The sequence below is a fragment of the Chrysochloris asiatica genome, unplaced genomic scaffold (assembly GCF_000296735.1).
Source record: "Chrysochloris asiatica unplaced genomic scaffold, ChrAsi1.0 scaffold00326, whole genome shotgun sequence".
NCBI lineage: Eukaryota > Metazoa > Chordata > Mammalia > Afrosoricida > Chrysochloridae > Chrysochloris > Chrysochloris asiatica.
In genome coordinates, this window is record NW_006408844.1 from 998,134 (window position 1) to 1,010,356 (window position 12,223).

Consider the following 12,223-nt stretch of genomic DNA (forward strand, 5'->3'; position numbering starts at 1 on the left):
GGGTCTTGCCATGTTGTTGGCCATCCAGTTCTCCACCTGGGTTCACAGGGGTCTATTGAATGTGGTCGGGCTTAGCTCACAATTTCATTGCTGTTTTTTTCCCCTCCTCTTGTCTTTTTCCACTGTGAAAGGGACTTTTCTGTCTTTATTTGAATCCACAGATCAAATGAATAGTACTCTTCTGTGGCTCAGCTCCTCCAACAGTCAACAAGCCTTTCAGATTTACAGCTTCAGACAGACAAGAGGGAACAATCCACACAAAGGGCTCTGCTTTTCTCTTACGATGGTTAGCTAGGTCTTTGGACTGCAGACCTCCCTTGTCAGAATCCCGGCAAGATGTCCTCAAGACCCAGGGGAGGAATGTGAGAACTCATGGATAAAGGGCAGCCAAGGCCATACTTTGGTGTCTGGCAGGATCCCGACACTTTTGGCCTCTGTACATACCAGTTTCATTTACTCATTGACCCTGCTTCAGTTGACTGTCCTCTAGTGGTCTGGTCCTCATCTTAGAATCCATCTCTTTGTTCTGCTTACTTTGACCAGTCACTCTGCCTTAGATTGGTTTACCCTCAGCTCAGTCCCATTTCTGGACAATCTTATCCAAACCACGGCCTCTGATGCCTTCAATTGGATTATGATGCTGTCTTGGTTTTTGCCCTTCTTATAAAATTTGTGCATGTCTAGAAAGATTCCCAGCAGGAAATGTCACTAGTTTAATGTCTTTCTGATCCAAATCCATCTTAGTGTGAAGAAAGCAAAGTTGGGGTAGTTGCTACAGAACAGCATTTCTGCATCAGGGAGCCCTTTTTTCTCCCAAACCTTCTGCATTCATAAAGGGGGCTGGCATCATAAGCCTGAGAACCTCACGCTTGCCCAAGCAGGAATGACATGGTCAGAGCTGTTTAGGAAGCAACTCTAAGAGTTATGGAGGATGAATGAGAGGAAGAGAGGCTGTGGGTAAGAAGACCATATACTTGTACAAGCTACTGAAAAACATTTAGGTGAGTAATGATGAAACCTGAATTGGACATTAGGGATGGGACGAGGAGGGCAGGATAAATGGTAAAACAGATATTTTGGTGGAAGAATTGATAGGACTATGTATGTAGCTGACGAGGGTGATGAGGGAGAAGTGAAATGATTCAGATGGAAACTTGAAGGAATAGGAAGATGGAATAGAATTAGGGAATGGGAAGAGGAGATGGTTTGAAAGGAATGTGGAAGACAGTGACTTTAGTTTTGCATTTGAGAGTTGCAGACATCATTCTATCATGCAGTGGGGATATGTTGGACTGGACTCATGTCTGGCCAAGAGGTATCAGTTTAAGAGTTCCAGACTGAAGAATGTTTTAGAGACATGAGAGAGCATGCAGAATGTGAGGAGTGAGGCTGGAACTTAGAGGAACACCACACGGAAGCACAAAACAAGGAGTAGTAGGACTGAGGACAAAAAGCTGAATCCAAAACAAGAAGGTATGGTTGTGCCAGTTAAGGGAAGGGAGTTTCAGGGAAAATTGTGAGGAGGTGGAGACTGAAAAGAGGCAGTTAAGTTACTGGAGAATGTTGGTTACAGCTGGCTTTGTCTCAGTCACAACAACTATCCTAATCCTTATGAGATCATTTCATCCCAAAGTACAGGCACACACCTCAAAAGACGCAGGATTTTGGATAACTCGCTTACTTTACACTCAGTTTGAAGGTACTGCAGAATCAAATAAGACTGCTCAGCACTTAAAATTAAATCCCTTCAATTCTAAACCTCACTTGTTTCTATAAGAGGAAGCTGCAAAGACTGAGTGAGACTGAAGACATTAAAAAAAAAAAAACAACTAATAAATATTGATCAGGTTCCACGTCCAGGTACGTGAAAACCTTCCTGGAATTCACTGGAGCCCCACCCCCTTCATGAATATGTATATAAACTACCAGCCGCCCACTGCCCCGCCCTCTACTCTTCCCCTTCGCAACGGACTCTCCCTTCAAACGGGAAACAAGATGGCGGCAGCAGGCCCGAGTACTCGGGCCTCTTCCGCGGCGGCAACGGCGGCTCTGAGTCGGCGGGGTCGGCGGGGCCGCTGTGACGACATGGCGGCAGTGAAGACTGGGGCCCCGGGCCCAGGCTCTGGTCCCGCGCTATTGGTGTTTCCAGCGCCGTTGTTGCAACCGTCGCTACCACCGAGGCCGGAGGAGTCTGGCTGCGCCGGGTGCCTGGAGACGCCGGGAGAAGCGGCGGCCTTGCCGTGCGGCCACTCACTGTGCCAAGGCTGCGCCCAGCGCGCCGCCGACGCGGCGGGCCCCGGTTGCCCGCGTTGTCGCGCTTGCGGTCCGGGCTGGGCCCGCCGTCGGGCCCGCGACGACAGCCAGGCAGACGCCGAGGTGCTAGGCGAACGAGTCCGCCGCAGCCAGCCCGAACGCTGCCGTCCGCGCCGGGACGGGGGCGCGGCCGCTGCGGAGCCCGGACCGGAGCAGGAGCCGCGCGCCGCGCCTGCGGAGCCAGGTGGAACTTCCTCTTCTCCTCTTGGGGTCCGGAAAGAGGCCGAGTGCGCCCCGGCCTGGTTAGGGGGTGGAGCGTCCCAGGCCCCTACTCGAGCGGGTGTGGAGAGTTCGCATGGGGTTGGAAACCGGGCTCTGCCCAGGTGCAGTGCCTGTTTCTGAATTTTGAACTTCGGAATGAAGTACGGGCACGTTGGATTTGGAGGGGCAATGAGGGGATCCCGCGCCTTACGTAAGTCAGAAGTTTGGAGTGAGCCTTAGAATCCCGGAACGTGTTGGGAGCAGGTTGTAATTGGCGTGTAGACGGGGTGGGTCTTGAACTTTGCGGGGGCCCTGGAGGATCCGAGTAGTGCTTAGTTTTAGTGTTGAGTGAAGAACTTGGGGTCGTGGTGCTTGGAGCGATGTGGCTTCTGGGCCTGAGTGCGTCTGTGAGAAGGGGAGCAGCGTGTCGGTAGTTCTTGATATAGTTAGGGAACAGGCTGAATTTGAGGATGTGAAGTGGCTTTTCAGACGAGAGTAGAATGGGTTGTGAAAAGGCGCTCATGTATGCATTTCCACCCCCATGAAATCTTAGAAAATGTATGGTTAGCACAGAGTTTGGCACGTAGTAAGGATACAATAAACTAGCAGCTATTATATTGATAATATTATTATTAGTAGTAAGCCAACTCTGTTACAGCCCTACAAAAGGAAAAAACCGGATGGGGTTAAAAAGTTTTGGAGAGGATGATTGGTTAGCTGACTGGCTGGCTGGGGCGGTTTCTCTCCTTGGCATTGTGAATTTCCTTGTTATCATCCTGTTAATTTCACTTAAAAATCTGTTTCGGGACTATTGCCTTCAACTTCTTTTCCTTTCCAACCGCCCAGAGTCTGCTACTTGTTGGGACTTTCAGGTTGGGTTTTGAGATAGAAAGTGCCCTGTTTAAAAGAGAAAACTTAAATAATGTAGGACTCTTTCAACAGCATCTCCAGGTCTGTTTTATAAAAAGATGCTTACTTAAATGAGATTTTCAAGAAACAAAAATCAGAAAAGTCAAGATAGTTGTGCTTTTTATGTTGGGAAGGCTGCCATGTGTTATTTTCATTAGGGAAAGGGAGTCGTTGTTTATGTTTGAAAGCACGGCCCCTAAAAACTATAGGTTCCCAAAAGCAGGCTTTGGGTCAAGTAGTCAGGGTCAGTGTCCTAGAATAATCTTGCTTTTATTCCTGGGGTTGTGAGGATCTGCATTTTATTTTTTATGTGCCTTACTAATCCTTTTCGTTTTTACAACATCCCTATGAGTTAGGTTTTATTTCCATTTTACAGCTGAAACTGAGGCCCAGAGTTACTTGCCTAAGAATGTAAAACCAGTTCCATCTAATTCCTGCATGGTGGTTATGTACCGTGGTCTTTTGATATGTATATGACTCATAGCGAACCTGTGCAGGCTGTCCGAGGCTGTAAAGCTTTACGGGAGTAGAAAGCCTCATTTTTCTCCCGGGAACAGCTGGTAGTTTAGAACTACACTACAAGAGCTCCTTGATCTCCATATTAGTAAGTGGGTTCATGCGTCAGACTGCAAAGTCGTTTTAACTGCAAGGTTGGCGGTTCAAGCTCACCAGCTGCTCCTTGGAAACCCTATAGAGGGTCGCTATGGGTCGGAATAGACTTGATGGCACTTAACAACAACAACATTGATTATTTTGCCAAATAGGATAGACGTTTTTATTTTTAGTTCTTAAACTTGTGAACTAGTAGGTCTGAAATTGAACCATAAGAAGGGACTATGTCTTGAGAATTTATGCAGATTTTTCAGTTAAAAGAAATTTTGTCATAGATTAATTATATCATTAATTAAAGAAAATTATCTGAAATGAGATACAAATTAGAATCTGTGGTGGTGGTTATGTGCCATGGAGTTGGTTCCAACTCATAGCGACCCTGTACAAGGTTTCCGAGAATTTATAGAGTCAACAATTTATGAAAATATTTTCCCATAAATGTTCTTACTGCTGAATCGATGAGAATGTACACTTAAATGCTTATTAAGTCAAAACATTATAGAAAAATATTACTGAGTAGGGCGCAGGAATTATCTTTTAGTGTACGTTTTATTCTTTTTTTCAACTGGGATTCCCTTGATCTTCAGCAGGTTGTGTAAATCTCTTGAAGTGTTGTATACAGTATATTTTAATATAAAATTTCAGTAGGCAAAATATATTTACATGAGCCAAACTAAAGCATTAAAAAAACCCCAACTATGCAATGAAAAGGTAGGTTCCGTTTTGCTTTATCTCATTACCTATTTCCATGAAAGATTGTTTATTCCAGTTTCTTCATGCATATACATGATGATTCAAGTATAGTTATTTTATTATTTGTCCATTTTATACAGTAGGTTGCACATTATGCAAAGTGTTCTGTAAGTGCTTTATTAATTTAACAATACATGAGGGAAATTTTTCCATACCATATAGAAAGTTTTACTCTTGTAAGTTCAGTGAAATTTCATTGAATGGATAGAACATGACTATCTATTGCACATTTAGGTTGTTTCTAATCTTCTGCCATTGTATATAATTATACAATCATTATATAAGTATATCTGAGTATTTGTATGAAGAGAAGGTCCTCTTTAGCTTTCACTACAATCTGAAAAGGTTGCAAAAAATGGTTGCAAGCCATTGTGCTAATTCATGTCCTTCATTCTACCATAGATAAAATTGAGTCCCAGAACAGAGAATTATCAGCTAAAGGCCATAATGAGTTAATAACAGATAAACAAGGCCTGAAAGGGTAACCTAGAAATAATGGCTGAAATACAGATAGCCTAATTAACAGCAAAATGCTCATGATTGCTTTTATTAGGGAAAATTGAAAATACCAGTTCACATTTATATTATACTTTTATGAGTGGGAAATGAAAATTAGCAATTTTAGGAATATCAGAGTTTGGCAAGAAAAGTTCAGGAATTTTGTGTTTGTTGAAAATAATTGGTTGCTCAGGAGACATTTTTATTTTTTGCCAGCTTCTTGGCAGTCTTTAAGGTTCAGAATCTAGGTAACCCCATGCAAAATGTCTTATTTTATTCTTATATGCATTGTTGGTTTGCTTTTGGATGTAGCATCAGTTCTTGATTTGTGAAACCCTGTGTGTGAGGTCTTAGCCAGTGGTCATTTAAAGATGAACCGATACTTCAACTTGATGTTCTTTGAAACTCTGCAGCTCATTGTGTATATTGGCAATATTAAGTATTTGGACCATCTTGAACAGCATTTAGCAAGTATTGAATGAGTGCCTACACTCTGCCAGGCACTATTATAAGTGCTTGGGAGACATCAGTGAACAGAATATCCAGATTTCTCCCTCATGAAGCTTATATTTTAAGTTTAGAGATAGTTCTGGTTTTATATATATATATATATATATAATTACCTCACAGATAAATGTAGGTAGATTTAGAAGTGTATACAACAGCAACACTAAATATCTAAAACATCCTTGGTAATGATTCATTAGTTTTAAGCATTCATTTTATGTTTTGATTTAAAATCAAGGCTGACCATTCTAAATGATAAATCTTAGAAAAAAATGTATTTCAAAATTGAAATGCATTTCAAAAGTTGAACAGATTGAAAAAAAAGTTCCTCATTTATCCCTTCCCTTTATCCTACCCCAACCCCCCTGTTTACCCAGGGTTAACATTTACTCAGTGAATTTCCCCTTTCTGTGAAAAGCAAGTTGTTCTGGTTTATTACTCAGTTAGTAGACAATGTTTGCTATGTGTGCAGCCTAAATTGCATTTAGGACTAATGAATAATGAAACCATGTGATTGTAGTGTAAAAGGACAGGAATTTCCCTGGTTTGTAAAGATTTGTTTTAAAATGTATAAAATGACTCAACTCTTTGTCCATAATGACACATATTCCAGGATTTGAATGCCTTTTTGTCTTACACCGATGTAGGAAACGTTTGCCTTATGCTTATTTGTTTTTAAAGCTCATGATGAGATTACCTCATGATATAGTCTACCAACTAAACAATAATTATCATTGAAAGAATAATGCCAGTCTGTAGAATTCAGAGTGAGCAGCAGAAATTTAGGATTCATTTACATTTATAAGTTTGTGTTTGCTCTTTCATATTTCCTTTCCCTGATTAGCCAGTTAGTCTTGGAAGAGTTGCCTATCTTGCATTCATTTATATCTGAGTTTGCTTGAAAGTAGGCTATAAGATATGATTGTCTAATTTCACTCCACTGTAATTCAATGAACATTTCTTGGGTCGACACATAGTATGATGGGGCTTCAAAAAGGTCATGGGAAAATGGAATAAAAAGATAATGGAATTTCTCCATGAACTTTTTGAAGTCTCTTCATATGCCAGATATAAACTAAAACCCACTGATGCTGAGTTGATTTTGATTCATAGTGACCGTGTAGAACATAGATGAACTGCCCCATAGAGTTTCTTTCTCCCACTGAGTAGCTTGGTAGATTTGAACTGCTGCCCTTTCAGTTTATAGCCAAGTGTTTAACCACTGTACCACTGGGGCTTCTGCTGTATGCAAGATGATACAGTAAAAAAGCTGAATAAGACATGGTCCCTGTTCTTTGAAACTCTGCAGCTTGGTTGATGGAACACTTTCATACCTAATCAAATACGGTACTAAATGAGATAAATGCATAAATGCCAACAGGATACAGGAATGGGAGGAAACTTGAGAAAGGCATTTGAGCTATATGTTGAATGAGTAGGAATTCACCAGGTGAAGGAGGAGGGAATGGCCATTCCAGACTGTCCAGGGACTGGCAAGAAGTTAAATATAAATGGGGAAAGAAGTCAGATCATGAAGGGTATTGTAAGTTATGCTAAAAGAATATGGGACTTTATCCTATAGACAGTGTGGAGCACTTAAAGAGGTTTAAGTTATGGTGAGATGATGCTACCATAAATGTGCTTTACAAAGATTATGTTGGTTGGAGTTTGGAGGAAAGATGTAAGTAAAAATTAGAGACCGAGAGTCCAGTTAGTATACAGTTTTAGTAGTTCAGGCCAGAGATGAAAAGAGACTGAACTAAAGTAGTGACTGTGAAGATGTTTTCTTAGTTGTTGTTAAGTGCTGTTAAGTTGGTTCCAACTCATAGCGACCCTGTACAGGGTATCTGAGGAGCACCTGGTGGGTTTGAACTCCTGACTTTGTGGTTTGCAGTCCAGGGCTGATCCTATAACACCACACAAAGAGTCCTTTAGCCATATATTAATTTAGTAACCATTTGAGGCCTTATGTGCTAGGCACTGGAACTAAGTATAAGAAAGCACTGCTGTGTCTCTTAAAGTCAAAGTGTAGTAAGGGAAATTGGTATGTAAATGTGTAACTTGAATATGGTTTGATAAATATAATTTTGACTAAAGCAAACGATGAGGGTAAGTAAAAAGTATTGCCACAAAATCATAGGAAGCTTTATTAAATGAGAATATCAAATTGTGAAGCTATTGTTTCTTGACATATTCTTTGTCTAGATCTATATACTTCTGAAGACTGTTTACGTTTCTCTAACCCTTTCGCAAATAACTCTCCGATCTTCAATTTATACAAAATTAGAATGGCGGCTTTGGCTTCCTTGAGGAATTCAAATCATGTTCTTTTTAAATGTTCTTTGCGTTTTGGGAACAGATAGAGGACTGAAGGGGCAAGATTAGGGTTTGTAGGGTGGATTAGTAAGGTTTCCCAGTAAAGTTCTCGTAGGACAGTCCTTGCTCCACTCGACAAATGAGCAGGTGCATTCTTGTGATGGAAAAAAATTCCTCAGCACAATTTCCCTGGCCTTTTTCTCACCAATGTAATTTTCAGTTTCTTAAAAGTTCCTCCTAATAAGCCCCCATGATAGTCTTGTTTATTTCCTGGGTCTTTCAAGAAAATTATCTCAAGACTACCCCTTGTTGTTGTTAGGTGCCATCGAGTCAGTACCAACTCATAGCGACCCTATGCACAACAGAACAAAACACTGCCTGGTCCTGGGCTAACCTCACAATTGTTGTCATGCTTGAGCCCATTGATGCTGCCGCTTTGTCAGTCCATCTTGGCTGTGGGTCTTCCTCTTTTTCTCTGACTCTCCACCTTACCAAACATGATATCCCTCTCCAGTGACTGGTCCCTCCTGACAATATGTCCGAAGTATGAGAGACGAAGTCTGGCCATCCTGGCCTTCAGGGAGCATTCTGACTGTACTTCTTCCAAAATGGATCTATTGGTTCTTTTAGCAGCCCATGATACTTTCAATATTCTCCTCCAACACTATAACTCAAATGCATAAATTCTTCTACCCCTTGGGAATCTCAAAAAACAATCCATAACCTTTAGAACTGACTTCTTTACATTGAATTTAACTGGCCAGCAGACTCCCTTGCAAGACATTGTTTTGATTTTTGGATCTTACTGGCAAATCCAAGACTCATCCCTAATTAGAATTCATTCCACAAAATCATCTTCATTAGCTTTAATCTCACTTAAAAGACTGATAAAAAGATTAGGTCTTGAAACTAGTGGATTTCCACACAACACTTCTGGCATCCATTAAGCTGAAAGCTTACTGAGGCCAAAATCTTTACTTTTAAGTTAGAAAATGCTGAACCATGTGAGATCCCAACTTTAGATATAACATCAATGTTAATTCTGCAGTTTTCTTCCCCAAGTTTCTTGACTTCTGCCTTAGTTTCTCCATTCCTCCAGGTTGGTGATCTTCCGTCTCTTAGCAGTCTTTAAGGTCTTCCCAACCGTCATTAACACTTGAAGCTAAAAACTTGTGTTATATGGGTCAGCATTCCTGTAAACTTGTTTCAGAACTTCAGTGATTTGGGAAGCTAAAAATTAGCTAAAAATTTGATATTAGCTCTGACCTCAAAATCATGTTTTTTTCTCAAGGCACAAAAAAGTGTCTTAAAAAAAAAGTTTTTAAAGGCACCTAGTGAGAGAGACTAAGGAGCCCTGATGTGGCGCTGTGGGTTAACGCGCCAGACTGCAAAGCCTTTTGAACTTCAAAGTCGGTGGTTCATGCTCACCAACATGGCATTCCATGGTATTTTCACTATTCTCCAACACTATAACTCAAATGCATTAGTTCTTCTACAATCTTCCTTATTTGTTGTCCAACTTTTACATACGTTTGAGGCTTTTGAAAATACCCTCTTTTGGGTCAGGTACACCATAGTCCTCAAACCGACATCTTTGCTCTTGAATGCTTTAAGAGGTTTTGTGCAGCAGATTTGCCCAATGCAATATGTCATTTGATTTCTTGACTGCTGCTTCCATGAATGTTGATTGTAGATCCAAACAAAATAAAATGAAATCTTAGACTACTTCAATCTTTTCTCCAATTATTGTGATGCTATTTTTGGACGAGTTGTGAGGATTTTTGTTTTCTTTACATTGAGGTGCAGTGCATGCTGAAGGCCGTAGTCTTTGATCTTCATCAGTAAATATTTTAAGTTGTCTTTATGTCCAAGTAAGGTTGTATCATCTGCATATCACAGGTTGTTAATGATTCTTCCTCCAAGCCTAATGTCATGTTTTTCTTCATGTAATCCAGCTTTTAGGTTGTTTGCTCAGCATATAGATTGAGTGAGTATGGTGAAAGTATAGAACCCTGGTGAAAGTATACAAACCTGATTTTAAACTACTCAGTATTATTCCCTTATTCTGTTTGAACCATTGCCTCTTGGTCTATGCACAGGTTCCTTATAAGCTCAATTAAGAGTTCTGGAATACCCATTCTTTGCAGTGTTATCTTTAGCTCGTCATAATCCACACGTGCTTCCTCATTTATTCCATTCGCTCTGGCATCTCTACACTGAAAAGCAAATTTCAGAGTCTTTTCTGACATCCATATTGGTCTTTTCTTTCTTTCCTGTCTTTTCAATGTAGTTTTACTTTTCTTCTATAAGATGTTTTTGATGGCATTCCACAAGCCTTTTGGTCTTAGGTCATTAGTGTCAAATGAATCAAATCTGGTGTTGGTGGTGCTGGTGGTGTGCTGTGGTTGGTTCTGACTTATAGTGACCCTGCATAGCGTTTCCGAGGCTGTAAATCTTTATGGGAACAGAAAGCCTCATCTTTTCTACCGCGGAACAGCTGATAGTTTAGAACTGCTGACCTTGGAGGTTAGCAGCCTGACTCGTAACCACTAAAGTCTGGTCTTAAGATCTCTAAATTTAGGTGGGATATATTCAAGGTCAAAGTTTGACTCTAATGGACTTATTTTAATTTTCTTCGCCGTCAGCGTGAATTTGCATACGAGCAAATTGTTTTGGCTGATCATATTGAACTTTTCCACCGTTTATTCCAACAGATGTAGTCAATTTGATTCTTGTGTTTTCTGTCTGGTAAGGTTGAAAAAAGACCAATAAATAAGTCATTGGTCTTGCAAAATTCTATCATGTGAATCTCCAGCATAATTTCTGCCTTAAAGGCCATATTTTCCAAGTACTGATCCATCTTTGCTTCCAACCTTTGCATTCCAATCACCAGTAAATATCAGTGCATCTTGATTACATGTTTGATCAATTCAGACTGAAGAAGTTAGTAGAATTCTTCAATTTCATCTTCATTGGCTTTAGCATATGGTGCATACAATTGAGTAAAAGAGGTATTAACTTGTCTTCCATGTGTTGTTAACTGTTATTGAGTTGGTTCTGACTCATAGCAACTCTGTATAGGGTTTCTGAGGAGCAGCTGGTAGGTTTGAACCACTGACCCTGTGGTTAGTAGTCCAGTGCTTATCTTTCAGAGTTACACTAGATCTTTATTGTAGACAGATGGGTATAGCTGATATTGTATTTTAAGATAGATCTTGAAATGTTCATTTTGACGATGACTCCAACGTTATTTCTCTTTAATGTCGTACCTGGTATAGTACTGTCTGGTTCAGAATGCCCAATACCAGTCCTAGGATAGTAGATCTTTATGTGTTCCATTTCATTTTTGACAACTTCAGGTTTTCCTAGATTCATACTTAGTACATTCTATGTTCCAGTTATTAATGGATGCTTACAGCTGTTTCTCCTCAATTTAAGTTGTGCCCCATCAACAAATGAAGGTCTTGAAAGCTTTACTCCATTTGTGTCATCATGGTCTACTCTACTTTGAGAAGGCAGCTCTTCCCCAGTCATAGTTTTGGCACATCTTCTGGCACTATATGTGACAATGCTTTGCTGTTATTCATAAGGTTTTCATTGGATAAACATTCAGAAGTAGTTTGCCTGTCCTAGTCTAGTCTTAGTCTAGAAGCTCAGCTGAAACCTGTCTACCATGTTGGTATTTGAAATACTGGTGGCATCGATTCCAGCAACATGCAGGCCACCACAGTATGAGAAACTGACAGATGAGTGGTGGAGTGGAAAGCATAGACAAGAAAACAAATCTTCCTACTGACACAAGGAGACATTTTTTCTTACTTTTTTTGGGCTCCTTGAAAAAGGTAAAATGATAAAAACAAAACTTCCCTGAGAAATTGAAGCACCAGATTTTATGCTTAGCTTATACTTGGGATCTCAGTTTATATTAGTTATATAATTCAGGTATCCCCAAACTGAACTGTTAGATATAAAAACTGTCCCCAACTTAGTGATACCCCTGGATCATCTAGAGAAAGGAAAAAACATGGCTCGGAGGGGTAGTTCTTTACCTTGGGTCATGAGGGATTCTTACAGAAGAAATAAGCCCAACTGAAGGTCAGCTTGAGGACTAAGG

At 40.5% G+C, this 12,223-nt stretch overlaps 1 protein-coding gene across 1 annotated transcript in view; it reads left to right on the forward strand.

Annotated features, from left to right (window-relative positions):
* Positions 1 to 1,989: 1,989 nt before the first annotated feature.
* The window catches only part of RNF169 (ring finger protein 169), a 110,418-nt gene continuing 100,184 nt past the window's right edge, over positions 1,990 to 12,223 (forward strand). The window contains exon 1 of the mRNA XM_006875415.1: positions 1,990 to 2,497. Coding sequence (XP_006875477.1) covers positions 1,996 to 2,497 — 502 coding nt within the window. The 5' untranslated portion in view covers positions 1,990 to 1,995. The remainder of the gene's footprint in view (positions 2,498 to 12,223) is intronic.